This window comes from Bos indicus, chromosome 25, assembly GCF_029378745.1.
Source record: "Bos indicus isolate NIAB-ARS_2022 breed Sahiwal x Tharparkar chromosome 25, NIAB-ARS_B.indTharparkar_mat_pri_1.0, whole genome shotgun sequence".
NCBI lineage: Eukaryota > Metazoa > Chordata > Mammalia > Artiodactyla > Bovidae > Bos > Bos indicus.
The window spans coordinates 10,639,107-10,664,714 of NC_091784.1; the positions used below are offsets into that span (position 1 = coordinate 10,639,107).

At 53.2% G+C, this 25,608-nt stretch overlaps 1 protein-coding gene across 8 annotated transcripts in view; it reads left to right on the forward strand.

Annotated features, from left to right (window-relative positions):
- Positions 1–22,979, forward strand: part of CIITA (class II major histocompatibility complex transactivator) — a 59,544-nt gene extending 36,565 nt beyond the window's left edge. For 3 of the 8 annotated variants that reach the window (XM_070779661.1, XM_019988133.2, XM_019988134.2), the window contains exons 4-20: positions 263–325; positions 991–1,071; positions 3,823–3,867; positions 4,998–5,138; positions 5,963–6,106; positions 7,002–7,166; positions 7,677–7,745; positions 8,707–10,357; positions 11,268–11,426; positions 12,251–12,322; positions 15,750–15,830; positions 16,350–16,442; positions 17,643–17,729; positions 20,280–20,363; positions 20,524–20,607; positions 21,630–21,736; positions 22,270–22,979. In XM_070779661.1, coding sequence (XP_070635762.1) covers positions 263–325; positions 991–1,071; positions 3,823–3,867; positions 4,998–5,138; positions 5,963–6,106; positions 7,002–7,166; positions 7,677–7,745; positions 8,707–10,357; positions 11,268–11,426; positions 12,251–12,322; positions 15,750–15,830; positions 16,350–16,442; positions 17,643–17,729; positions 20,280–20,363; positions 20,524–20,607; positions 21,630–21,705 — 3,095 coding nt within the window. In that variant the 3' untranslated portion in view covers positions 21,706–21,736; positions 22,270–22,979. Of the gene's footprint in view, positions 1–262; positions 326–990; positions 1,072–3,822; positions 3,868–4,997; positions 5,139–5,962; positions 6,107–7,001; positions 7,167–7,676; positions 7,746–8,706; positions 10,358–11,227; positions 11,427–12,250; positions 12,323–15,749; positions 15,831–16,349; positions 16,443–17,642; positions 17,730–20,279; positions 20,364–20,523; positions 20,608–21,629; positions 21,737–22,269 lie in introns of those variants that run through there. The other 5 variants (XM_070779663.1, XM_070779664.1, XM_070779662.1 and 2 more) reach the window with 5 other exon arrangements.
- The last annotated feature ends 2,629 nt before the right edge of the window (positions 22,980–25,608 follow it).

Consider the following 25,608-nt stretch of genomic DNA (forward strand, 5'->3'; position numbering starts at 1 on the left):
CTCTGCTATGTTGCGATGTACTGCTTTATAGCAGTAGAAAAGTTTGCATGGATATATATCATGCCTTTAATTAGATTAAGAGCCCATTAAGCTTCAGTCTTCCTTCACTGATTTCATCATTCGTTCAGCACACATTTATTGAACCCCAGCGTGTGCCGAGTCTGAAGGGTCACAGTTCCCTGATACCCAGTCCAATGCCAGGCGTACAGTAAGCATTTGGTGAGAAATTGTTGATTGACAATGCTTTTTCTTGTCTGGGCAGCGGAATTGGACCAGTACGTCTTCCAGGACACCCAGCTGGAGGGCCTGAGCAAAGACATTTTCAGTAAGTTGACCAGTTCTTGTTTTATTTTTAACTTTTTATTTTATATTAGTTGCCCTGCTGGCTCGGCCAGTAAAGAATCTGCCTATGATGCAGAAGACCTAGGTTTGATCCCTGGGTTGGGAAGATCCCCTGGAGAAGGGAATGGCTACCCACTCCAGTATTCTTGCCCAGAGAATTCCTTGGCCAGAGGAGCCCGGTGGGCTACATACAGTCCATGGGGTCGCTAAGAGTCGGATGCAACTGAGCGACTTTCACTTTCACTTTTTATATTAGAGTACAGCTGATTAACAATGCTGTGATAGTTTCAGGTGGACAGTGAAGGGACTCAGCCATACATCCATTCTCCCCCATAGCCCCCTCCCATCCAAGCTGCCACGTAACATTGAGCAAAGTTCCGTGTACTATACAGTAGGTTCTTGTTGGTTATCCATTTCAAATATAGCAGTGTGTACATGTGATCTCAAACTCCCTAACTGTCCCTTGGTGGGCAGGGGCGGGCAGTTCTTGGCTCAGCCTGCATTTCCTTCCTTGTTCCTGGGGGAGCACTGTAATACCCGAGGACCGCCCTCAATGAGTGATCACATTCCCTCCCAACGGAGTGTCAGTGGGGCCTCACCTTGGATGTCCACTGACTGTGTGTTGGTGTCTTTGGTTTTTCCCCAAAGTCGAGCACATAGGATTGGAAGAAATGATCAGCGAGAGCGTGGAATTGCTGGAGGAGGCAGGGCAGAAAAGTCAGAAGAGACGTGAGTGAGCCCCCGCCCCGTCCCTCCCCAACACCCCCTCGCTTTCCCCACTCCCTGATCTGACCCAGCCTTGCTTGACTGCTGGCCCTGCCTTAGCTCTAAAACCTGGGATGGCTCCCAGTTGCTTCCCTCCTTGAGTCCTGTCTGCTCGGCCTGGGCTTGGGAGTCCTCCCATCTCTCCCCTCACCCCTGCTCCCTAGTGACGCAGAGAGGAAGCTGATTGCCCAGGATCAACTGGCCCCTCTCCTGCTGGGTCTCTGCCCCTGGCTATTTTGGGGTCCAAATGGACCTCTGGGCTCTGGCTTCTCTTTCATCCTTAGTTGTCACCCCCTGTTTAAGGAAGAGCTCTTCAAGCACAGTTTTTCCCCAGCAAGATCTGGGTTTGAGTCCTGGATCTGTTATTTATAGTCCATGTGAACTTGGGCAAGTACCTGCATCTCTCTGAGCCTCTTGTCAGTCTCCCTGCTCCTTAATCTGCCCTCACCTGGCAGCTAATGTGGGCTTTTAAATACAAATCAGATCATATTGCTGCCCTGCTGACCTTCTGGGTTTCCCCAATGGCTCAGCGGTAAAGAATCCACCTACCGTGCCAGAGACTCCTTTGGTTGAATCCCTGGATCGGGAAGATCCCCTGGAGGCGGAAATGGCAACCCACTCCAGTAATACTTGCTTGGAGAATCCCATGGACTGAGAAGCCTGGCAGGCTGCAGTCCATGTGTTCGCAAAGAGTCGAACACGACTGAAGCGACTGACACACATGCACGCTGACCCCCCAGTGGCTACAAAATACACACCCCAAGGCCTGCATGACCTGGTGCTTCCCATCTCTCCAAACGCACTGTGAGTCTCCAGGTTCCAGTCACTCTGCCTTCTTTCCATTCCTGTGACCCATGTATCCTTTCCAGCCCCAGGGCCTTTGCATGTGCTGTTCTCTCTCTCTCTGAGATGTACCTACCCCCGCCCCCAACTTCTTCCCGTTATGGGCTTGGGAATCTCTCAGGTCTTGGCCAAAATGTCACCTCCTCCTGAAAGCCTTCCTTGACTACGCTTTCCATATAACTTACCTCACCTATTTTCACCTTGTTTGTGTCTCTCTGTCTCCATAACACTTGTCACAATCTGGATTTATTTTATTTATTGCCTTTGCTTAGGTCCCCCACCATGAGGACCTAGTCCTTCTTATCACTTCATCCCCAGCATGTGGCTGGCATGCAGGAGCACCTCAATAACTATCCATTGAATGAAAATTTCCATAAAATGGGCGTAACCGTTGATCAAGTGCTTACTGTGTGCCAGACCATGTATAAGCCCTGAACCTATTTATTGAATCTGAACAGATAAACAGGTTCATGACATACAAATTCAAAATGTGCAAAGAATATTCAGTGGGAAAAAAATCTCCCTCCCACCCTTTTCCCCCAGTCCCTCATTCTCCCTCTCTGAGGACAACCTGTGTTGCCAGTTCCCTTTTGGTGTTGTTAGAAATATTCTATTCAGGCACTTTTCTGGTGGTCCAGTGGTTAAGACTCCACACTGCCAGCGCAGGGGCATGGGCTCGATCCCTAGTCAGGCAACTCAGATCCCACATGCCACGCAGTGTGACCCAAAGATTAAAAAAAAAAAAAGAAATATTCTCTTTGTCTAAAAGTCACCTCTTAAAAAATATTTTTTCATGCAAATGACCACCTCCACTCTTTCTTCATGTAATGTGTCTGGGAGGTTATTTCTGTAGCACTGTTGGGAAGCGCATGGTCCTGCCTTCAGGGAATGTCCCTTCCTTTCTTCTTTCTTTTCCTTCCTTGCTCCCTCCCATCCTTTCTCTCTTCCTTTCTCTCTTCCTCCTTCCCTCCTTCTTTCTTTTTTTTCATTTCATAAGCATTTCCCCTAATATTTTATTATGGAAAACTTCAACACGCAGTAAAGGTGACAGGGTTGTGCTACAAGCAACCGAGTACCCACGCTTACATCCTACCATCAGTGTTTGGCTGTATCGGGTTTGACACGTCTCTAGCCATCCCTCTATTCATCCACCCATCCATCCACGTTACTTTTGGAGCATTTCAAGGTAGACTGCAGACGCCAGTACCACCCCATACATCCTTCAGTGTCTTCATTATTTTTAGGGTATTTCACTGGGGGATGAACTATAATTTGCTTCATCAGCCTCTTGCTAAGGGACACATAGGGGTTTTCTCTCATGTGTTACATGCTTAATACTCACTCACTGATTTCCAATGCACTCCTGCAAAGTGGGAATCACTGCCCCCGTTTTAGAGATGAGAGGTCAAAGGCTCAGAGATGCTGTGTTGCAGATATACACAGCTAGGAAGGCTCCAAAGGCAGGTTGTTTTTTATTTTTATTATTATTGTTGTTATTTTTTTAACTCAAACTTCTCTTAGGAATTCCGTGATTCCATTGCAGGAGGTGAGGGTTCAATCCCTGCTCAGGGAACTAAGATCCCACAGGCCTTGCAGTGCTGCCAAAAAAGTTTAAAAACAGAACAAAACAAACCTCCTCTGTGTCCCCTCTGTGGTTCTGCCTCTCCCTGTGCTTCATTGACCCGGGTGCTTCATGATGGGGTTCCGGCTCAAGCAGATGAGTCGGGGCAGAAATGGTTGGGGGCAGGGGAGGGAAAGGGACCCCAAGGCCACTTCCCAGTCACTTAAGGCAAGGCCTGCTGAGGTCCAGAGCCCCTCTGGCCTTGGAACACCCCTGCCCTGGGGCTGATGATCGTGGGGTTCTCTCTGCAGCCTTCCCAGAGGAGCTGCCTGTGGATCTGAAGCACCGGAAGCTAGGTGAGCAGGGCAGGTGGGCAGGAAAGCAGGGGCCCCTTCAGGTTCACACGGAAACTGGCATTTGAAATTCGGGGTTCAGAGAGGCGAAGCCACTTGTCCGAGATCACACAGCAAGTGAGAGGCGAGGCTGGGATTCAAACCGAGGTCATGATTCCATAGCCCATTGCTTTGAAATTCAAGGACTGCTGGGAGATTCCGCTCCTGCTATGAAGCCCCGCCAATGATGCCTCCCTCCTCTTAACTCCGAGTCAGAGCTGAGACCCCCCCACCCCCCTCCCCCACCACCTAGTGCCACTGCGCCTGCAGGTCACATGTCTCCTTGAAGAGTATTGTCACCTCGGATCGGCTGGTTACCCTGTGCCCTCCTGCCCTCCTTACAGGCCCCATGCCTCAGTGAGCCTCTTCCTCCACGCTCACCATTCCCCAGCCCCGCCACCCACCAGATGCTTCCTCCCCTCCACTCCCTTCCTCTCCCCTCCCTTCCTCTCCCCTCCCCTTCCTCTCCCCCCACTTCCCCTCCCCTCTCACTTGGTTGTTTTAGCAAAGCTGGGGAAACCAGCCTCTCTGTGGGAAACAGATTGAGGAATGAAAGCCTCCAAGTCTGATGGAGGAAGCCTGGTCTCTGCCCTCAGCAAACTCTAATGTGATGGAGAAGTCAGGGATCCTGCCCATGAAGATGATGGAGAAATAGTCTCTGTCTTCACAGAGCTTCCAGTCTGATGGAGGGAGGCAAGTGTCCACCCTCCAAGGACTCACAATTAAACAAAGGAGATAAATTTCTGCCTCAGACTGATGGGCAGTGTTGGGGTCTCTTAGGGTCCCTGGGGGCTCAGTGACTGGCTGTAGAGAGGGTGACAGGGGCCTGGGCTAACAGGTCTGCCCATCCCTAGGTTTCCATGGTAGGAAGCACTCAGGACCCAGCCATAAAGAGGAGGCTGGGGCTGGGGACTGCCTAGCACAGAGGAGTTGCTGAAATGAAACCAGCTTCACCCAGGCCTGAGGACAGGTGTTTCCTTCCACTGCCAGCAGAGAGATCCACCCTGCCCTCCTCCACCCCCAAGAAGGCCCCTCCGGACACCACCCCCCGCCCAGATCTCACCCAGCCTCTAACACGCCCCCCTTCCTCACAGCCGAGCCCCTCACCATGCCCGTGGTGACTGGCACTTTCCTGGTGGGGCCAGTGAGCGACTCCTTGGTTCAGCCCTGCCCGCCACCTCCTGCTCTGTTCAACACGGAGCCAGCATCCAGCCAGACCCGGCTGAAGGACGCAGGTATGTTAGGGGCTCCAAGAGGGTGGGCTTCCCCGTCCCCTGGAGGTGCCCCAGGAGTGGCTATGGCAGCAGGAATGGAATTCCTCCCTTTGCCAGTGTCTCCTCCACGTCTGCCTCAGCCAATCTGGTCCTCGGGTCCCCATCCACTCAGTCTGTGCTGGAGAATATGCCTGGGAGGAAATGCATCCCTGGGAGATACAGCTGGGAATCCCCTCCAATCCGGGAATTCACCCGCCAGCCCTGTGCTTTCATCAGTTATCAGCTGAGCACCCTCTCTGTGACAGCTGCTCTGCTGGGTGCCAGCAATACCACCAAGGGCAGGCCGACACAGCTGCGGCTGTCTCGTAGACCTGAGCCCTTTATAAGGGAGTCAGATATTCACTGGGGCTTCCCTGGTGACTCAGACGGTAAAGAATCTGCCTGCAATGTAGGAGACCCGGATTCGCCAGGGAGGGAATGGCAACCCACTCCAGGATTCTTGCCTGGAGAATTCCATGGACAGAGGAGCCTGGCAGGCTACAGTCCATGGGGTCACAAAGAGTCATGACTGAGCAACTAACACTTTCACTTTTTTTTCCACTAGATATTAACTCAGATGTTAATGAAGGGACTTCCCTGATGGTCCAGTGGTTAAGACTCTGCACTTCCAATGCAGGGGGGCGGGGCTGATCCCTGGACCAGGGATCTGGGAACTAAGATCCCACATGCTGTGTGCGGTGCTGTCAATAATAATAATAATTTTTCTAGATAATTGAAATATGTATATATATATTTTTTTAAGATTTTAATGGAGAATCCAAAATCACCTTCTCTGTCTCTTGTAGCGCCTCTGTCCAGTTCCTTGTTGAGCTGCCTGAGTCTTCCCGCGGGACCCATTCAGATTATCCCCACTCTCCCCACTCTGCCCCAGGGGCTCTGGCCGATCTCAGGGACTGGGACGGGGGTCTCCAGTATACTCATCTACCAAAGTGAGTGTGTGAACCTGGGCTCCTCACCTCCTCTGCCTGTGACCTGACTGCTCCTGTATCCCATGCCCCCCTCCCCCACTCCCACCCAGGTATTTGACAGGTGTAGCCTAGCACCTTCTCATGATCTTCCTTCCCCAGAACACCCTTCTCTGTCCCCATTTCCCAAAAATCAAAGCAGAGGAGCAGAGCTCCCCAACATGGTCCGAGTGGACCCACCACCCACCAAATGGCTAAGTGGCCTTTTTTGGGTCACTTTCCCCCACTAAGCCTTCTTTAAAAAAAAAAAAAAACTTTATTATATTTTAAAGTCACGACATCATTGCATGCTAATTAACAAGCCAAACAACAATAAGAGATACTCACAAGAGTTCCTGAGTCTCTCGCTCACTTTTTTAGTATGCCGTTGTGGGTATGCATGCTTGTACAGCTTTCTCTGAACTGCCTTGTTTCCAGGTCAGCAAAGTGGTCCCTGCTGACCTGCCCCATTGAAGGGTTGTAGATTGTCCAAGCGAAGGGATGCGTTGGGCTCTCAGGGAGAGAGAATGCACGTAGGAGATGCTTCTGTTCGATTCAAGAACTTCCTCTGAAAGTTGCTCGCCAGTTTTTGTATAATGAACTGGTGCTCCAGAAGCAAGAGATATCGAGGAAAACGAGCTCTGACCACATAGTGGGGAAGGTGCCTAGTAGCATTTGCCCTTAAGCTCCCTATGAGATGATTGTTTCCATTTCACAGACGGGAAAACCAAGGCTCTAGGAGCTAGCTGTAATTCCAGAGTTCTTTCCTCAACTCCATCCCGAAATGACTTCCTTGGGAAGTTTCCGTCCCCTTTCCCCAGCCCCCCAGCCGGGGTGACCCTTCCTAGCTGATCCTATACTCCTTTCCCCTCTCCTGTAGGTGAGATGCCCCCGGCCAGCCAAACACCCCCATCCAGCGGGCCTGCTGTCCAGAGCCTTCCCAAGTCCCCAGACCGGCCTGGCTCTGCCAGCCCCTTTGCCCCGTCTGCCGCTGACCTCCCCAGCATGCCCGAACCGGCCCTCACCTCCCGTGCAGGCCTGACAGGTAAGAATCAGCTGGACCTCTGAGAGTTACCGGAAACAGAACTAAAGGTTCTGGGGAAGGAGTTGCCTCAGACAACGAGATCCACCCACAGAACTGCCTGCAGGGACTGGCAAGTTGTGTTTGTACAAAACAGGACAGGGTGTCCTGGGAGGTGGGTGCAAGGGAGGGTGGGCGAGGGGAACAGCAGGAGAATCCATGTCAAATCTCAGCAGCTTGTTACATGGCAGGAAAACAGGCCCAGTGCAGCCTGATCTGAATTGCCGGCAGAACCTGGAGATCTTGATTTTAGCATACATATTGTGATTTCTGAAACACTGGTGAAAATTTTAAAAGTACAGCCGGCCAAAGAAAGACATCTTTGAGTAGGATACAGCCTCAGGTCACCACCTGGGGACACTCAGCCCATGTCAGCTCTGCCCTTGGCATACTCAAGGGACTGATGACCCAGAGGGAGGGAGGTCCCCGGGGTGCCTCTCACCCTAACTCTAACACCAGCTTCTTCCCCTCCAGAGGATGAGATGTCCCCCACCAAATGCCCAGCAGCTGGCGGGGCCTCCAGCAAACTTCCCAAGTGGCCTGGTGAGTGGTAGCAGGGTCCCTTACTTGTTGGCTCATTCATTCTTTCATTCAGGTGCTCATTTGGTCCCACCATTATCCCATCATTCGTTCCACCAGTTACACCTGCACTTAGAGAAAGGTTTACTGAGGACCTGTCCCCTGTGAGCCCATGCTATGTGTCAGCATTTTCTTGTTTGCAAAGCTGGGAGAATGCTGGAGGGAAGGGTGGGTGACAGAGAGTGGATGAAGGCAAGAGTGGGTGATGAGTGTGAGAGGGTAGAAAGGAAAGGGCAACTTACAGAACAGCCAGACGGCTGAGTCGGACTCTATCCCAGACACACTTACAGGCACATGAGATGTATGTAGTCAAGTCACCAACGACCCCAGTATGATCCCGGTTTTACAGGTGAGGAAACTGAAGCATAGGGGGTACCTCACATGCTCAAGAGAACAGTAAAAAGTTGAACCAGATTCGTGGAGTCTACTATCTTAGCTCTTAACACCCCTCCCCCCATGGCCTCCCTACGGTGAGCAAATAGAAGAATGTTAGCAACAAGGTCCTGCTGTCTGGAACAGGGTCTTGCTCAATGTTATGTGACAACCTCAATAGGAGGGGAGTCTGGGGGGAGAATGGATCCATGTACATGTCTGGCTGAGTTGTTTTGCTGGGCATCTGAAACTACCACAATATCGTTGATCGGCTATACCCCAATATAAAATAAAAAGTTAAAAAACAATGAAGGTTAGCGAGTGAATGGAGTGGATAGATAATCAAGTGAGATGAGGGTATGACTGGGTGTAAGAAGGAATGAATGAGTGTCTGGATAACTGAGTGAGGCCACTAATCAAGAACGTGCTTAGGGAAGGCTGAGATGAATGGATGAAGACGCTAGTGATGGGGGCCGGGCTGGCCTCACAGTGGCCAGTCCTGCCACGAGCATCCTCCTCTCCCTCGACCCCACACACCCTTTGACCTGCGCAGAGAGCGTGGAGCAGTTCTACCAGTCGCTACGGGACAAGTACCAGGCCCAGCCCACCGGCCCGGAAGGCACCCTGGTGGACATGGACCTGGTGAGGGTGAGGCTGGAGAAGAGCAGCGGGAAGAGCCAGGAGAGAGAGCTGGCCACCCTGGACTGGGCAGAGCGGCAGCCGGCCCGAGGGGGTCTGGCCGAGGTGCTGCTGGCCACCAGCGACCGCCAGCAGCCCCGGGAGACGCGGGTGATCGCTGTGCTGGGCAAAGCGGGACATGGGAAGAGTCACTGGGCCCGGGCCGTGAGCCGGGCCTGGGCCCACGGCCAGCTGCCACAGTACGACTTTGTCTTCTGTGTCCCCTGCCATCGTTTGGACCGTCCGGGGACCTCCTACCGCCTGCAGGATCTGCTGTCCTCCCTAGGCCCGCAGCCGTTGCCGGTGGACGACGAGGTCCTCAGTTACATCGCGAGGAGGCCCAACCGCATCCTGCTCATCCTGGATGGCTTCGAGGACCTGGAAGCCCACGATGGCTCCCTGCACAGCACAGGGGTCCCCGGGTCGGCAGAGCCCCGCTCCCTCCGGGGGCTGCTGGCGGGCCTCCTCCAGCGCAAGCTGCTGCGGGGCTGCACCCTGCTGCTCACGGCCTGGCCCCGGGGCCGCCTGGCCCAGAGCCTGAGCAAGGTGGACGCCCTGTTTGAGGTGGCCGGCTTCTCGGCCCAGCAGGCTGAGACCTATGTGAGGCGTTACTTTGAGTCGGAGGGGACCCCTGAGCACCAAGAGAGGGCCCTGGCGCTCCTGCAGGCCCGGCCATTCCTCCTGAGCCACAGCCACAGCCCCACCGTGTGCCGGACCGTGTGCCAGCTCGCGGAGGCCCTCCTGCAGCGGAGCGATGAAGCCCAGCTGCCCTCCACGCTCACGGGCCTCTACGTGGGCCTGCTAGGCCCAGCAGCTCGCGATGGCCCCCCGGGGGCCCTGGCGGAACTGGCCAGGCTGGCCTGGGAGCTGGGCCGTGCACACCAGAGGGGCCTGAAGGCGGGCTGTTTACCGTCGGCGGAGGCGAGGGCCTGGGCTGTGGCCCAAGGCTGGTTGCGGCCCACCCCGGGGGCCCCGGAGACGGAGCTGGCCTTCTCCAGCTTCCTCCTGCAGTGCTTCCTGGGGGCCGTGTGGCTGGCTCTGAGCGGCGAAATCAAGGACAAGGAGCTGCCGCAGTATCTGGCCTTGACCCCGAGGAAGAAGCGGCCCTATGACAACTGGCTGGAGGGCGTGCCGCGCTTCTTGGTCGGACTGGTCTTCCAGCCTCGCGCCGGCTGCCTGGGGGCCCTGGCAGGGCCGGCGGCCGCCACGTCGGCGGACAGGAAGCAGAAGGTGCTCACGAGGTACCTGAAGCGTCTGCAGCCCGGGACGCTGCAGGCGGGGCGGCTGCTGGAGCTGCTGCACTGTGCCCACGAGGCGCTGGACCCCGGGCTCTGGCAGCACGTGCTGCAGGGGCTCCCTGCCCGCCTCTCCTTCCTGGGCACACGGCTCACGCCTCCTGACACCCATGTGCTGGGCAGCGCCCTGGAGGCCGCGGGCCGAGACTTTTCCCTGGACCTCCGCAGCACTGGCGTTGACGCCTCTGGACTGGGGAGCCTCGTGGGACTCAGCTGTGTCACCCGTTTCAGGTGGGGGCTGGGGACAGGAGAGGGGGCTCCTTGGCCTTGGGCGCCTGCAGGGTGTCTTGGTGCTGTGCCCAGTGCTGACTCTATGGGGGGTCTCATTTAGAATGAATGCCAGCCAGATGAGGGCAGACGTGATTCCATCCTTTTTTTTAAGATGAGGAAGCCGAAGCTCAGAGAGGGATAGTAGCTTGCCTGAGGTCACACAGCCAGGGAAGGACAGCATCATTCTTTCAACCAGAATGTGAAGACCGGCCTTAAGCCAGGCACTGGGCCACGTCTAGATCTAAGACTGATCTGGGTTTGAATTCATTTTCTTTTCTCCATCCCTTGGAGATGGAAACCCCATCAAGCCCACATTTTGTCATGGTGGGATTAAGGCCATAGCCTCCCTCAACCTCCCTGCCTCCAGTCTCCTGTCCCACTCCATGTTATATTCCACCATCAGCACAGTCTCACTAGAAATTGCATCTGATCATACTCTATCCTTGCTTCCAATCTTTCAGAGGCACCCTACCTCCCTCAGCATGAAGTAAAAATTCCTTAAATTAAGGAATCTAAATTCTTTGGTGATCTGTTTGGTCATTTAATCACCAGAGGATCTCTTCCACCTTCCCCCTAAGCATAATTTACCCATGCGGTAAGGTTGACAACATTGTCATTCAACTGAGAATTTTCCACTGAGCTTCCTGGTAGCCAAAGCAAAAAGGGAAATAAAACCCTTGGGAGAGTTGAGTAAACGGAAGAAGTGATAAGGGCTTGAGTGGTCATGCAAGACTCCCTAGAGGAAGTAGGGGTTGTGTTGAGGAAGGAAAGTATCTGAACAGGTAGGAGGTTCCTTCAAAGAGCTGCTCCCCCTCCCCCATTATGGTCTAGCCTGGTCACCGTGCCCGGGTCTGAGGCCCTTCCTTCACAGGGCTGCATTGAGTGACACTGTGGAGCTATGGGAGTCCCTGCAGCAGCGTGGGGAGGCCAAGCTACTCCGGGCAGTGGAGGAGAAGTTCACCATCGAGCCTTTCAAGGCCAAGTCCATGAAGGATGTGGAAGACCTTGGCAATCTCGTGCAGATCCAGAGGTGAGGGGGAGGGGACATGGGAGGTGGTCCAGGCTGCACAGGACTTAGTGTTAAGTTCGTCATGAGCACTTCCAGTGCCTCCTCTTTTGGGGGAACCTCCCATGCCCCTCTCCATCCCTGGGCAATGACCATCTAGAATCTCTCACTGCGGTCACCACTCAGATAGAAACCCCAGGATCTATCACTGTGTCTGCTTCCGAACTTGCCATCATGGACGAACTTCTTTCCCAGCTAAATCTAAGGACACATTTTGAGGGACTTCCTCGGCGATCCGGTGGTTAAGACTCTACCTTCCAGTGCAGGGGCCGTGAGTTTGATCCCTGGCCAGGGACCTAAGGCCCCACATGCTGTGAGGTGCAACCAGATTTTAAAAATAAATAAATACAGCCAAGGAGATAGTCTCTCCTGCTAAGTGTTCATCCAGTCATACAAGTGACACCAGGGCTACATTTCAAGGCAGCCGGGACCAGGATCCCCGTTTTATAGATGGCAGAGGTCTAAGGTTGAGATGGTAGAGGAAACATGACTGCAGGACGGGTGTCATTCCCTCCTTGCTTCATCGTGCATTGTTTGAGCACCTATTGTGTTCTGTCTGGGGAGGGTGTGGGTAGTGCCTCCTCTAAGGCTCTTTTGTGTGAAACACACAGTGATGCCTTAACAATATCCTTTTTGGAGGTTCTTTTCTTTTTAACAAGGGGACAACAGAAGCCTGAGGAAGGCTGTCCTTCCAGGGAATTCTGGGCCCTGGGGCACTAAGACCCAGAGGAAGGGGCTCAGTGATGGTACTGTGCCAGCTCTCCACTGACGTTGCCCGTTCTCTCCAGGACAAGAAGCTCCTCTGAAGCAGCAGCTGGGGAGCTCCCTGCTGTCCGAGACTTAAAGAAGCTGGAGTTTGCGTAAGCCAAGGGGTGGAGCGTCTCGGATTCCCATGAGGTTTCTCCTCCAGCGTTAGCTGGGCTGATGCCACCAGAATGCAGATCAGCCCTCAGAATTATTCTTATCCTCTCGTCCTCCCCCACCACTCTGGAAACCAGCTTCCAGCAGCTGGGGCATGGCCAGTCCAGGCTAGTCCTGGAGGGTCTCACGGGTGAAGCTAATTGGCCCATTTGCTGGTGAAGATGCTCATTCATATCCACTCATTCAACAGATCTACTCCTATGGCCAAGGCCACTGTTCTCAATCAGCTTGCTGTCTGGTGTAAAATTACCACCTGCTGCTGTGATTAGTGGCTGGAAACTCAAGGGCTATGAGAATCAGACTTAGGGGGCTTCCTGGAGCAGGTGATTGAAGCACTGAAGCTAGGCAAAGGAATAGGAATGAACCATGCTGGGTGGAGAAATTGTTATTATCTCCCTATTGTACAGAAGCAAACACTGAGACCTTAGAGAGGATAAATTGTTTGTCCAAAGTCACAAATGTCAGATCAGCCTGGCTGGCTCTTGCTCCAATGCGGGAAAAAGCTAAATTCATAGTTGGACCTTGTTAGGGATTTTAAACCATCTGACGATTGGGAAGGAACTATTAAGCACCTACAGTGTACTCAGTGCCTTTTGTATGTAATCTCATTAATTTTAAGAGCTGGGAGATAGTCATTATTGCCCCCATTTTACAGATGAAGAAACTGAGGCCTAGTGAGATTAAGTAACTTGCCCAGGGTCCTTGATGGGGCACCCACAAGCTGCCTGCTCCTCCTGATCATTGCTCCCCTGGCCCTCCAGAAAAAGCCAAGCATCTCTTCTTTTGAGCAGAGAGAGACAAGATGCCAAATTTGTGCAGAGGTTAAAGAAAAAAAAGTGTTGCTGAAAAGAGGAAACATACGAAAACAAGTACCAAGGACCCATTCTGGCTTTGAATTATTTTCAGCTTCAAAAGCCCCTAGCTTGAGGTCGGAACTGTGCTCTGGGGAGCAGCAGCCGTGGGGTACAACACAATCCAAAACCCAGAGGCTAGCCACCTGCAGGCCAGAAGCCCCGAGAAGTTCTGAGGAAAGAAGGAAGGAAGGAAGGGACTATTTTGGGCGTGGGACTGGCAGCTACCACGTAGGGTAACCTGTTGGTTTCACTTGCCTGTAGATGAGGCCGCTCAGCCACTCGGAACCCAGCAGGGGCTGTGCTGGTGGACGCTTCTCCTGATTCAGGCCCCCTTTACCTCTTCAGCCTTGCCTCCTGCACTCTGCAGCCATGTGCATCCTCTTGATGCTTTTCAACCTCACTAGGTCTGGTCCATGGAGAAGGCGATGGCACCCCACTCCAGTACTCTTGCCTGGAAAATCCCATGGACGGAGGAGCCTGGTAGGCTGCAGTCCATGGGGTTGCTAAGAGTCGGACACGACTGAGCGACTTCACTTTATTTTTTCACTTTCATGCATTGGAGAAGGAAATGGCAACCCACTCCAGTGTTCTTGCCTGGAGAATCCCAGGGACGGGGGAGCCTGGTGGGCTGCCTTCTATGGGGTCGCACAGAGTCGGACACGACTGAAGTGACTTAGCAGCAGGTCTGGTCCAACCCCTGGGCCTCTGCACTAGCTGTGCCTTCTGCCCAGGACTCTTTTCCCCAGGTGTCTGCATGGCCCATGCCGACACTTTCTTCTGGTTTTCAGCAAGAGAGATCTTTTCTTTTTTTAAACAAACTTTAAAACATTTTCATTTATTTATTATATTTGGCTTTCCTAGATCTCAGTTGCAGCCCGAAGGATCTCTGTTGCGTCATGCGGGATTTTTCCTTGCTGTGTATGAGCTCTCTAGTTGTGGCACGCAGGCTTCGTTTTTCCGTGGCGTGTGGGATCTTAGATCCCCCGCCAGGGACTGAACCTGTGTCCCCTACACTGCAAGGTGCAGTCTTAACCACTGGACCACCACGGAGATCCCTGAGAGAGGCCTTTCCTGTCTCCCGTATTTGAAAGTACAGCTCTGCCCCGCTCGCGCTGGGCTTTTCTCCGCATCACGTATAATCTCCCGTACCGGACAGTTTACCAGTTTCTCTGATGATCCATCTTGCCCCTTGGTATGTTAGCTCCACGAGGGCTTTGACTTTTGTCTCTTCTGTTCACGGCGATCTGCGTTGCCACGTTTGGTGGGTCTGGCACCCTATAGGCAAGCAATCAATATTTAGTAAATGAATTCCTTAATCTTTTAAAAATCCTTCAAGACTGGGACTAACTTTGAGAAGACTGAGACTCAGAGATGAAGGGATTTGTCCAAAAGGTCCTAGAGAAGCTAAGTGAAAAGTGTTAGTCACTCAGTCATTTCCAACTCTTTGCAACCCCATGGACTGTAGCCCACCAGACTCCTCTGTCCGTGAAATTCTGCAGGCAAGAACACTGGAGTGGGTTGCCATTTCCTTCTCCAGGGGATCTTCCTGACCCAGGGATGGAACCCAGATCTCCTGCGTTGCAGGCACATTCTTTACCATCTGAGCCACCAGGGAAGCCAGCCCAGATTCAAGTCGGATTTCTGATCCCCCTCTCGTGACCTTTTATTAAGGCTGATGATTCCTAGGCTTTGGGGTTTCAAAGATTGTGAATATTTCAAAGTGAATTTCAGTGACTCTGTGAAGTTACCATCTTTTAATTTATATCAGGTATGTTCATTCAAACAAGAGAAATAGCCACTGATGGCACCATAATTTTATCAAAAATGAAGCATTATGATGTCAAAAAAGTTCAAAGGATATAATTTCAGAATAAAAGATGGTTCTTTACCTTGAGTAATTTAACCATATTAAAAAGAGAGAGAGAGCCCTTTGCCATCTTTCTTTTTCTCATTCCCTTGAAGTCTGTTCTAAATGTCCATCCAGGCTGTGTGGCCTTACGTGAGTTAGTTAACCTCTCTGTGCCTTGGTTTCCCCATCTGTAAAATGGGACTAAGAAGGGCTCCTAGTTCAGAGTCATTGTGAGGATTAAATGAGATCTGAGTGATGAACCCGGCATGTTCTTGGCATATAAAAAGTGCTCAAGAAATGGTTCTGTTTGTTATGAAATAGCAATGGAAAATATGTAAGTCATCTTTCTCAGGGCTGGAGGTGGGTCCTCAGGCCAGCATCTGGGAACCATTTCCCCAGGCCAGGGTGGGAGAAGGGTCTACATGGATAATGGCAGGAGTGAGCCCTGGCTCCCCACGTGGAGATGAAGGCTGGGGAGCCCCCAGCTGGGAGCCCAGCAGGCCTCTTGAGTGGGTTTTGTGAAATCTGCCTGAAGTAGAAAGGATTGGGGTCCCACCAGGAGGGCAGGGAGGAGGTAAGGTCTCAGGTGGGCCTGCCTTCTGTGGGGTTGAATAGCAGGGCCATGGCTGTTTCAGGGTCTTGACTCCCCTCTTTGCTTCCTAGGCTGGGCCCTGTCTTGGGCCCACAGGTTTTTCCTAAACTGGTGAAGATCCTTGAGGCCTTTACTTCCCTTCAGCATCTAGAGTGAGTATAAACCCTGGAATTTCTCCAAGCCCTGGCCCTGTTTGTCCCCTTCTCCCTGCTTCCTTAGTGTGGCTGGTGTGAGTGACCGGATGCCCCCACTGCAGGGAAGGGACGAGAGATGGAAACAATAAAAAGAAGTTGAATCCTTTTGTGACCTTTGACTCTTTTTCCCTCTTGTGCTGCTCCCAGCAACCCCACAGGGGATGTAGGGGTGAGGAATGTGATCCCAGTTGTACAGTTCAGGTCTCGAGAGTTTGGGGAACTTGCCTCAGCTCATGGGGCTCCAAGGAAGAACAGAGATTCAGGTCCGTGGGGAGTCAGAGCCTTGTCCCCTGATTGGCCACCTGGTGCTCCCAGGTGATGAAGACGCTCTCATATTCTTGGAGCTCAGCTGCATCTGGCCATGGTGTGCCCAGGGGTCGGGGGACCGGAGGAGGCTGCTGCTGGGTTGGAGGGTGGGGGAGGGTCAGGTGGCCTCTGGGGTGCTGGCTGATGCCCCCCATCTGATTCTACCTGCAGCCTGGACTCGCTGAGCGAGAACAAGATTGGGGACGAGGGTGTCGCCCAGCTCTCAGCCACCTTCCCTCAGCTGAAGGCCCTGGAGACACTCAAGTGAGTGGGCTGGGCTTGCCCTTCTTGCTGCATTTGTCCCCAAAGTCCCGCCTTTTCTTTCATTCCCTCATCCATTCAATCATGCATCTGTTTAGTCATGCACCCATTCACTCATTCAGTCATTTCTTTAATCAGCTATTCTACTAATCATTTATTCATTTAATCAACAAATATGTAAGAAGCACCTATTATGTGCAGACACAGTTCAATGCCCTGGAGACCCAGCTTTTAGCAAAGCAAAGTCCCTGGCCTCAGAGATCTAGGGAGGGGAGACAATAAACCAACAAACAACCATCATAATTGTGAAGTGTGCAGTAATGAATGTAAGCAGTGTCTAATGAGAGAAAGTTAGACTGAGGGTGAGAGCTAGGTTAGGATTTATCAGTAAAAGATTGTTAGTAAAATAGTAAATTTTGATTAAAAAAAAAAAACTGTTCTGGGTTTGGGGGAGTGGGAGATGGATGAGGCAGGAGGATCAGCATGATTTTTTTTTTTTACTGAACCTAGAGGGATCGTTAAACTTCATGCACACTCTACTCCACAACCATGATCAGGGAAGCCACAGGATTCACCAGAACCAATTAGGGATTTCCCTGATGGAGGGACACTGAGACTTCTTAAGTAATTTGGAGTGTTTAAGGAGATAATGTGAGTGAGCTAGATTTCACTCCCATGTCCCTTCCTTCCTTCTTCCCTTCCCTGATTCCTCCCTCCATCTCTGTCTCCTACGTTCCCTTCCCCACTTAGGTATCTTCTGAGCACCTCCTATGTACTTTGCATGACTCTAGGCACATGTTTACAGTAATGAACAAAACAGACCCGACCCCTCACCTCGAGGAGCTCAAACAAATAATGTGAACTCTCATGTAATGACAGTCTGAAAAGTGGTCCAGAGGGAAAAGAAGGGATGCTGTGAACTCATAGAACAGGTGTGGGAGGAGCGCAGTCTCTCTCACCTGCATCCTCACCCCGTCATCCCGCTCAGCCTCAGCATGTGACTGGCATCCTTTCACTGGTCCAGTTTACCCGCAGTGCCCCTCACACAGTTCAGCACCCACTGCTCTGTCTTTCATTTGCTGCCCTGGGCCACCCTGTGAGGAAGCGGAGGTCCCCAGCTCTGCCCGAGCCTGGGGCATGAGCGCTGGTGGGTAGGGGCATTCAGGTTTGGCCCTGAGCCCTCCCCCTGTTGCACCCCTGCAGCTTGTCCCAGAACAACATCACCGACGTGGGTGCCTGCAAGCTGGCCGAGGCTCTGCCCGCGCTGGCCACGTCCCTCCTCAGGCTGAGGTGAGTGGGGTCCCTGTCCGTCAGGTGCTGAGCTGGTGGGCTTGGGGTGGGCAGAGAGCCCCCTTGGTTACCAGCCACGAGGTCCCTGGAAGCAGTCGCTACAGGCTGTTCTGTTGGGCTGGTGTTGCACAGTTTGGTGGGGTTGGGGAGTGGGGGGCACCCACCTAAAACCCAACACGAACAACCCTGCTGGAGATGGGCGATGACACTACCCTGGACAAGAGGGTTAGCAGCCCCCGGAGGAAGGGCAAATTCTGGGCAAGTCGTTTTCTCATCCCAAGTCTGTTTCCTCATCTGGAAAATGAGTACCATATCTATGGCCTACAGAAAACTCTTGGTGCAGTGCCTGGCTCTGGTGCTTAATAAATATTGGTCCTCCTTCCCCAGGGGATGGCAAGACTGAGCCTTTTCTGGAGTCCAGGGTTAGTGATTTCTGGAAGGCTGACCGTGCACAGGCAGCCTTGGCTGGCTCTTGTCACTCAGACACCGGTCCGTGCCTACACTGCCACCTTCTGGTGAGGCTTGGAATAGCACATCTTGCTTTTGATTACTTCCAGCCTGGCCCCTGGACTTCCCTTGTGGTTCTGCTGGTAAAAAATCCACCTGCAATGCGGGAGACCTGGGTTTGACCCCTGGGTTGTGAAGATCCCCTGGAGAAGGGAAAGGTTACCCACTCCAGTATTCTGGCCTGGAGAATTCCATGGACTCTACAGTCCATGGGGTCGCAAAGAGTCGGACAAGACTGAACGACTTTCACTCATAGCCTGGCCCCTGGTGGTGCCCGGTACTGATGGTCTTTCCAGTCCTTTAACCTTCCAGCCAGGGTCCCTGCGTGCCATTGTATAGGTTGTGTGCTGTGCAGCTTGTACAGTCGATGTTGGCACTGCCTAGAGTTGTGAGGGCATCTAAGATTCTTTAATACCAACCGTGGGCCAGAACCGGTGCTAGGAACTAGAGATACAGCTTGAACAAAACTAGCACAGGTCTTACTTTTGAGCTCCTTGCATAATAAATAAGCACATGAGGAAACAGTATTTGAAACGCTGATTCATGCTGGGAAGAAGGGAACTAACAAAGGCCAGGGAGAGGACAATAGGGAGGATTGAATTCACCAGGGAGGTCAGGAGAGCTCTGAGGAGGTGGCCCTCCCCCTTCTGTGGGATGCAGATGCAAAGGGCCTGATGTGGGAAAGGGGTTGGGTCCTTCAGAGCCAGAAGGGGGGTGGGCCCCTGTGGCTGGATATAAGGAACTAGGCCCAGAGTGGGAAATGAGGAGAGAGAGGTCAGGGGAGGCCAGACCATACAGGGAGACCTTCGTTAGGGTCAGGAGGGAGACTGGGGGTTTTCCGGTGTGAATGGAGAAGCAGGTGGGCCCGGTGGGGGTGATGTGTGACCTGAGTGACACTTTAAAAAACCTCACTCACATTGGGAGTTCCCTGGTGGCCGAGTGGTTAGGATTCTGGGCTTTCACTGCTGCAGCCCAGGTTCTATCCCTGACTGGGAAACTGAGATCCTGCAAGTTGCACGGCATGGCCAAAAAATGAAAAAAAAACAAACCTCATATTTTAAGGACTTTAAGATGCCTTCCATTGGTAAGACATCATTAAGAGGACAAAACACTGTTAACTAAATGATGACATCCTTTGATTATCAGACACATCCTGATCTCAGTGATTTTCAAATGTGAACACGTACATCTTGGCATCAGTGAAATATGGGAAGAATCCTCTCCCTGTGTGGGGGAGGAAGGGCCCCCTGGGTTCTAAGGTCCATCCCAGGAAGAGATTGCAAAACCTCTCCCTGGTTCCTCCCCTGGTGCGAGCCAACTCATGACTTCAGGGGTCCCCGGAGTTTAGCGTGAATCCCTTTGCTGCAGTGTAGACCTGCTGCGTTTTCATGCAGTCCTGCAGCGCTGCTCTGAGGCCGGGTCGAGGCAGAGTCACGGCCTTGAAATCAGAACCGCGGCCGCACCTGGCTTGTTATAAGGACTCTTGTTAATGAGGCATCCTCGACACCCATGTTCTATTTTTGACACTGCTGATGGTGACTGAGTATCCTATAGAAAGCCAAGCCTGCCCAGTGACTCTGGGTCTCGCTCTTCCCTGCTATAGCCCCAGTGCTGGGCGCACTACAGTAACTGATATAACCTCACAACCCCCCGGGAGATATAATAACCATAGTTAACAAGTAGTTCATTCCACGTTTTGGGCCCTGTTCTGGGTTTTTTACCAACATGAACTTATTTACTCTTCCCCACTATTACTCTAACATGCCCATTTTATGGAGGCACAAACTGAGTCACAGGGATGCTGAGTAACTTGCCAAAAGTCAGGCAACAAGCTGCAGAGCTGGGATTTGAACTTGAGGTGTCCCTGGCAGGAAGCTACCTCCACTCAGTCCTGCTGCTTCCCCAGACTCACGGAGTAACCACGGAGAAGTTACTCGGTTTTCCCCTCTGTCGAATGGGGCAGTAGTCCCAGCTGGTGTGTCTGCTGCCAGGCCCTGACGCCCCAGCACCCCCGACCCCTGGCCTGACCTCTGTCTCCCACAGCTTGTACAATAACTGTATCTGCGACGCGGGAGCCGAGAGCCTGGCGCACGCGCTTCCAGACATGGTGTCCCTCCGGGTGCTGGAGTGAGTGTGGGAGCCTGGGCCATGCGGGCAGGGCTTGGGAGGACCGAGGGTCTCTTGCTGGCATCCTGGGAAGGGCTGGTTGTCGAGAGCGTGGTGTTGACCTTGGTCTGAGGCTGGATGGTCCCCAGGGCCAGGATCCACAATGGCTTTCTCTCCCCAGTGTCCAGTACAACAAGTTCACAGCCGCTGGGGCTCAGCAGCTTGCCGCTGGCCTGAGAAAGTGCCCTCAGGTGAAGACACTGGCGTAAGTCTTGGCCAAGATGGAGGGGGAGTCAGCGTGGGGTTCACCTGAGCTCAAATTCCACTCTGCCTCTCTCCAGAGTGTGACCATGGGCAACAAGACATGTCACCCCACTGGCCTCAGTCTCTTTTTTTTGCTTCAGCTCAGGGGATCTTAGTTCTCTGACCAAGAATTGAACCCAGGCTCTCAACAGTGAGAGCGCTGAGTCCCATCCACTGGACTGCCAGGGAATTCCCTGGCCTCAGTTTCTTCATCTGTAAAATGGGAGTGATAATAATATTTACTCCCAAGCAGTTTTGTGGGGTTTAAATTAGTCAAGACACTTAGAACAGTGTCTGGTACACGAAAAGACTCGATATAGTAAGCTGAACAATACGAAATCGCTTTTATCTGTTGACCTATGTGCTGTGCTGTGCTTAGTCGCTCAGTTGTGTCCGACTCTTTGCGACCCTTTGTAACCCACCAGGGTCCGCTGTCCATGGGGATTCTCCAGGCAAGAACACTGGAGTGGGTTGCTATGCCCTCCTCCACTGTTGACCTATACAACGGTCAATTTCATATGATTCAGACTTACTTATTATTACCTCACTATGATGTCCACTGTCCGATACTGTACTTTATAATCTTTCAAACCACTGGTGTGTACATAATCACTCATCTCTTGCTAAGACGAGTAGGGTGGCTCTTATAAGACTCATTATGCAGATGTGAAGAAAGCACAGAGAGGTTAGCTAACCTTTCTGAGGTCACACAGCAAGTTCTCACCAGTTGTTGTGGTTCGGTCGCTCAGTTGTGTCCGACTCTTTGCGGCCTCAGGGAGTGCAGCATGCCAGGCTTCCCTGTCCTTCACTATCTCCTTGAAGCAGAATCAAGTTTAAACAGGCGGGGTCACTAGACTTCTGGTGTCCCCATGACCCCACACGAAGCTGGGTGGAGGTGGAATTTAGAGGCAGTTTGTGCTGGGGACTCCGGACCACCCCCCCCCGTCCTCTGACCTGGCCTCCGTGTGCCACGGCCCCTCACAGGATGTGGACGCCCACCATCCCCTTTGGCGTCCAGGAACACCTGCAGCAGCTGGACCCACGAATCATTCTGAGATGATCCAGGCTGTGGCTGGGACAAGAGAACTGAGGTGAGCTTGGGAGGGGAGAGCCCCAGGAGGCTCCAGGGACAGGGTCCCAGGAAGTCAGTATTCGGGAAAGGTGGGCGGGGCAGTGGCTAGGAGCTGGGTGACCGCTCCTGGACCCGTGTTCTGTCTGCTGCCCCTCTACCCCACCTCCTTCTCTGCTGGGGTGTCTTCTAAAGGCTCTGAGGACTTGGGCCCTGGGGATCCTCCCTGTGGTCATGTCTGGGGCCCCGGAAAGGACAGGCAGGTCTGCATGCATGCCCCGCGGCCCTCAGCATTGGAAGGTCTTCCTCCGAGGATGCCCTGGCTAGCCCGGCTGCTATCTCAGTCCTCGGGCTGCCCCGTTGCCCGGCCCTGTCTTCAGAGGAATTCGTTCTACCAATTTCTGTGCACGTGACTGTCCTCTCGCTTCCGTTCGCCCCCCGACCTGGGATGTCCCCTCCTCCATCCCCGCACCCCTCCCATCCCCGGGCTCGACCACGCTCTCGCCGTGTGCTGACCTGCCCTGTCCTAAAGCTTCCTTATTTCCCCTCTCCCAGCCTCCCACAGCACGCTCTCCGAGGACACTGACCGTGCTGGAACCTCGCCTGGTTCTTTGGGGACACAGCTTTTCTCTGCCTGTGTCCCGTGGGACGTGGTATTGTGGTGCCCAGCCCCGGTGACTCAGGGTCAGCCCCCGCCCAGCTGGGGAGAGGACCAGCTGCCCGCTCTGTGGACCGACCCCTCGGATCCCCGGGTGGATGTCAGCCCTGCTCAGCCACCGCGGCTCTGGCAGGTGGGCGGGCACCCGGGGGGCCATTGCTGAACGCCCAGAAGCCCTGAGGGCATTCCCCGAAGGACACTGCAGACAGCCGTGGCCAAGGCCAGGGCGATGGATGAGGCAGCCACAGATCCGCCTGCCCAGGTCCCTTGTGGCCTGGGGGGAAAGCACGTTTCCAGGCTGCTCTCCTAGCAGGACCGGCTCCAAGGATGCCTGTGAGCATCATCCAGCCTGTTCATTTCCCAAAGCATGACCGCTGGAAATTCTCAGCAGCTGCCTTCTGTCTCTGGGACTCACTGGTTTGCACTGACTCTTTTCACCGAGGCCAAAGCTAGGCCTGGCCATACGCACTGGACCTTCTCGGGGAAAGAGCTGACGATACACTAACGGAAGAGGGGTGGGGCCGTGGCCTGGACCACATTCGCCTTTTTGCCTCCATTTCCTGTTTGTTTTTTCCACTACATATAAATCTGTCGTTTAATCCCAAGGGCAGATCCTGTGTTTACATTGTGATTACTAAGTTTGGGGTGCACACTCTTCTGGCTAACTAACGCATCACAAGCCACCCCAAAACGCAGTGGCTAAAAACAACACCGATGTTTATTCTGCTCTTAAACATCTGTCTTTTGGGCAGGGCTTGGCGGGGACTGCTCATCTCTCTGCCCTGCTCCGGGTCAGCTGGGGTCGTCTGAAGGCTCTGTCTCTCGTATGCCTGGCACCTGATGCTGACTGCTGACTGGGGGCCTCGTTGCCTCTAAGTGGGGCGGGGGCTCTCCATGTGGGGGTTTCCTCACGGCCTGGTGGCTGGGTTGAAGGGTGATCACACCAACAGGAAGAGAAGTTAGGAGGGGGAGACCGAGACCACGGGGAGAAATCGTGTCCTTTTTATAAGCCAGCCTTGGCTGTCACACAGCATCACTTCTGCCATAGTCTACAGCCAGTTGACTGGGACCCTTGCTCTCCTCCCCTCCCCAGACCCCTCCAGCCTTCCACCCCCACCCACCCACACAGCCCAACACACACAGCAGAGTCCACTTTGGCTCCAGTCCTGTCTTTGGGGAAAGGATTTTCCCTACGGCTTCCTACCCTTCATTGGAAAATTCACGACTCGGCAGTCAACAAGGGTGAAGCACTGTGAGCTTCACCTTGCATTTTCCTCTGTCTCTGCCCCGCCGCTCTATCCTGGGAGCCGCTGCTTAGTTGAGCTGGCGTCGGGCCCTGGCCATGGCGAGCCTGGAAGGGACCTGGCAGCTTTGCTGTCTACATAGAGAACTGCCAGGTTGGCTGGTGTTGTTCACTGGAGCATGGCTTGCTCGGTCAGAAGCCCTGATTTGGGACAGCTTGGCTATTTCCTGGAGGCTGTGGGAGCTGCCTGTGCCCCATTCTGGTTGCCTGGCTCCCAGACTCTCCCCCTCTTCCCAGAGAGTAGAGTTGAGGGTCAAAAGCATCAGAGGGATTCTGATCCAGCTGTCTAGCTGGACATCCTCGCAGAAAGGTGGTGCCTTCCGCCTTAGGGGAAGCCCTCTAAGGAAGGAAGGCCCCACATGCCCTGGGGGCTAAGGGCATCCAGCCTTGTACCGGGGCATCACCCCTCACGGTGTCCCTGCACGTGTGGGATTTGTGGACTCCAGGCAACTCCCACGTGTGCAACCACAGGAAGACAGTCTCCTTCTGGTCCAGGCATCTACAGCACCCTTCAGTCAGGTGAGGTGGGCATGACCATCCCCGCTGCTTTTGATCTGTTCACGGTGACAAAATGAGATCAGAGGCTATAATTATTCACGGTGACGACTTTAAATGAGAGATGTGTGCATGCATGGGTGTTCAGTCGTGTCTGACTCCTTGTGACCCCATGGATTGTAGCCCACCAGGCTCCTCTGTCCATGGGATTTCCCAGGCAAGAGTAGTGGAGCGGGTTGCCATTTCCTCCTCCAGGGGATCTTCCCAACTCAGGGATGAAACTCATGTATTGTGCGTCTTCTACGTTGGCAGGCAGACTCTTTACCACTGTGCCACCTGGGAAGTCCTGTTTATTTTTTAAGGCATTTAAATTGTATATATATGTTGTTGTTCAGTCGCTTAGTCATGTCTCTTTTTTCAGTGTCTGACTCTTTGCGATTCCATGGACTGTAGCCTACCAGGCTCTGTTGTCCATGGGATTTCCCAGGCAGGAATATTGGAGCGGGTTGCCATTTCCTTCTCCAGGGGATCTTCCAAGCCAGAGATCCAACCCACGTCTCCTGCACTGGAAGCAGAGTCTTAACCACTGGGATGCCAGGGAAGTCTTGTCCATGCACTTTTAAACACTTGCTTTTCCCTTTAGGCTTCTCCCCCAAAGAAACGTCTCCCTCCTTCCGCTCCTTTTTCTCAAAAGTCTTCCGTTCTCACCTCTCAGCACCCTTTCTTAGAATCCCCCGAAGGCCTTTCCTCTCCCACATCTCAGTCTCCTCACCTGTAGAATGGAGCTGACCAGCCACTCCTTCTTAAACACGGTGTGTACATGAAGGTACTTTGCAAAGCATCAGGTGTTCTGCAAACTGGAGAGAATTGCTGCAAGTGGACCTGACTTCAGTCATCCGTTTGCTCTTTCCCTCACCCTCTCACTCCCCTCATCTCTAGGGAGGCTTACTGCTCAGGGGTAAGGAATTATGCAGGTTTGATTCCTGGGTTGCAAAGATCCTTCCTTGGAGAAGGAAATGGGATTTCCTGGAGTGTATTCTTGCCTGGGAAATACCATGGATAGAGGAGCCTGGTGGGCTACAGTTCATGGTGGTGCCAAGAGTCGGACACAACGTAACCACTAACCACCACCACCACACGCCCAACACACACAGGGGATCCCCACCTCCAACTTCTCTGGGATTCGGGCCTGATTTTCAGCTTGGCCATCAGGCCTTTCCCACCACACCCGAGATGGGTCCTGGCTTGTCAGAGGCTTGTGGACACCAGGAGGGGGCCCAGGTGGGACTCCCACACCAGCCCAGCTTGGATAGACCCTCCAAGCCCCACTGGATCTCCAACTGTGGAGGTCCTGACTCGTCTGCCCTTTTATCAGAGGTTCTGTGTAAGAACTCCTTTCCAAAATCTCAAAAGACAAAAAAAGAAGGGCCCCCACGGG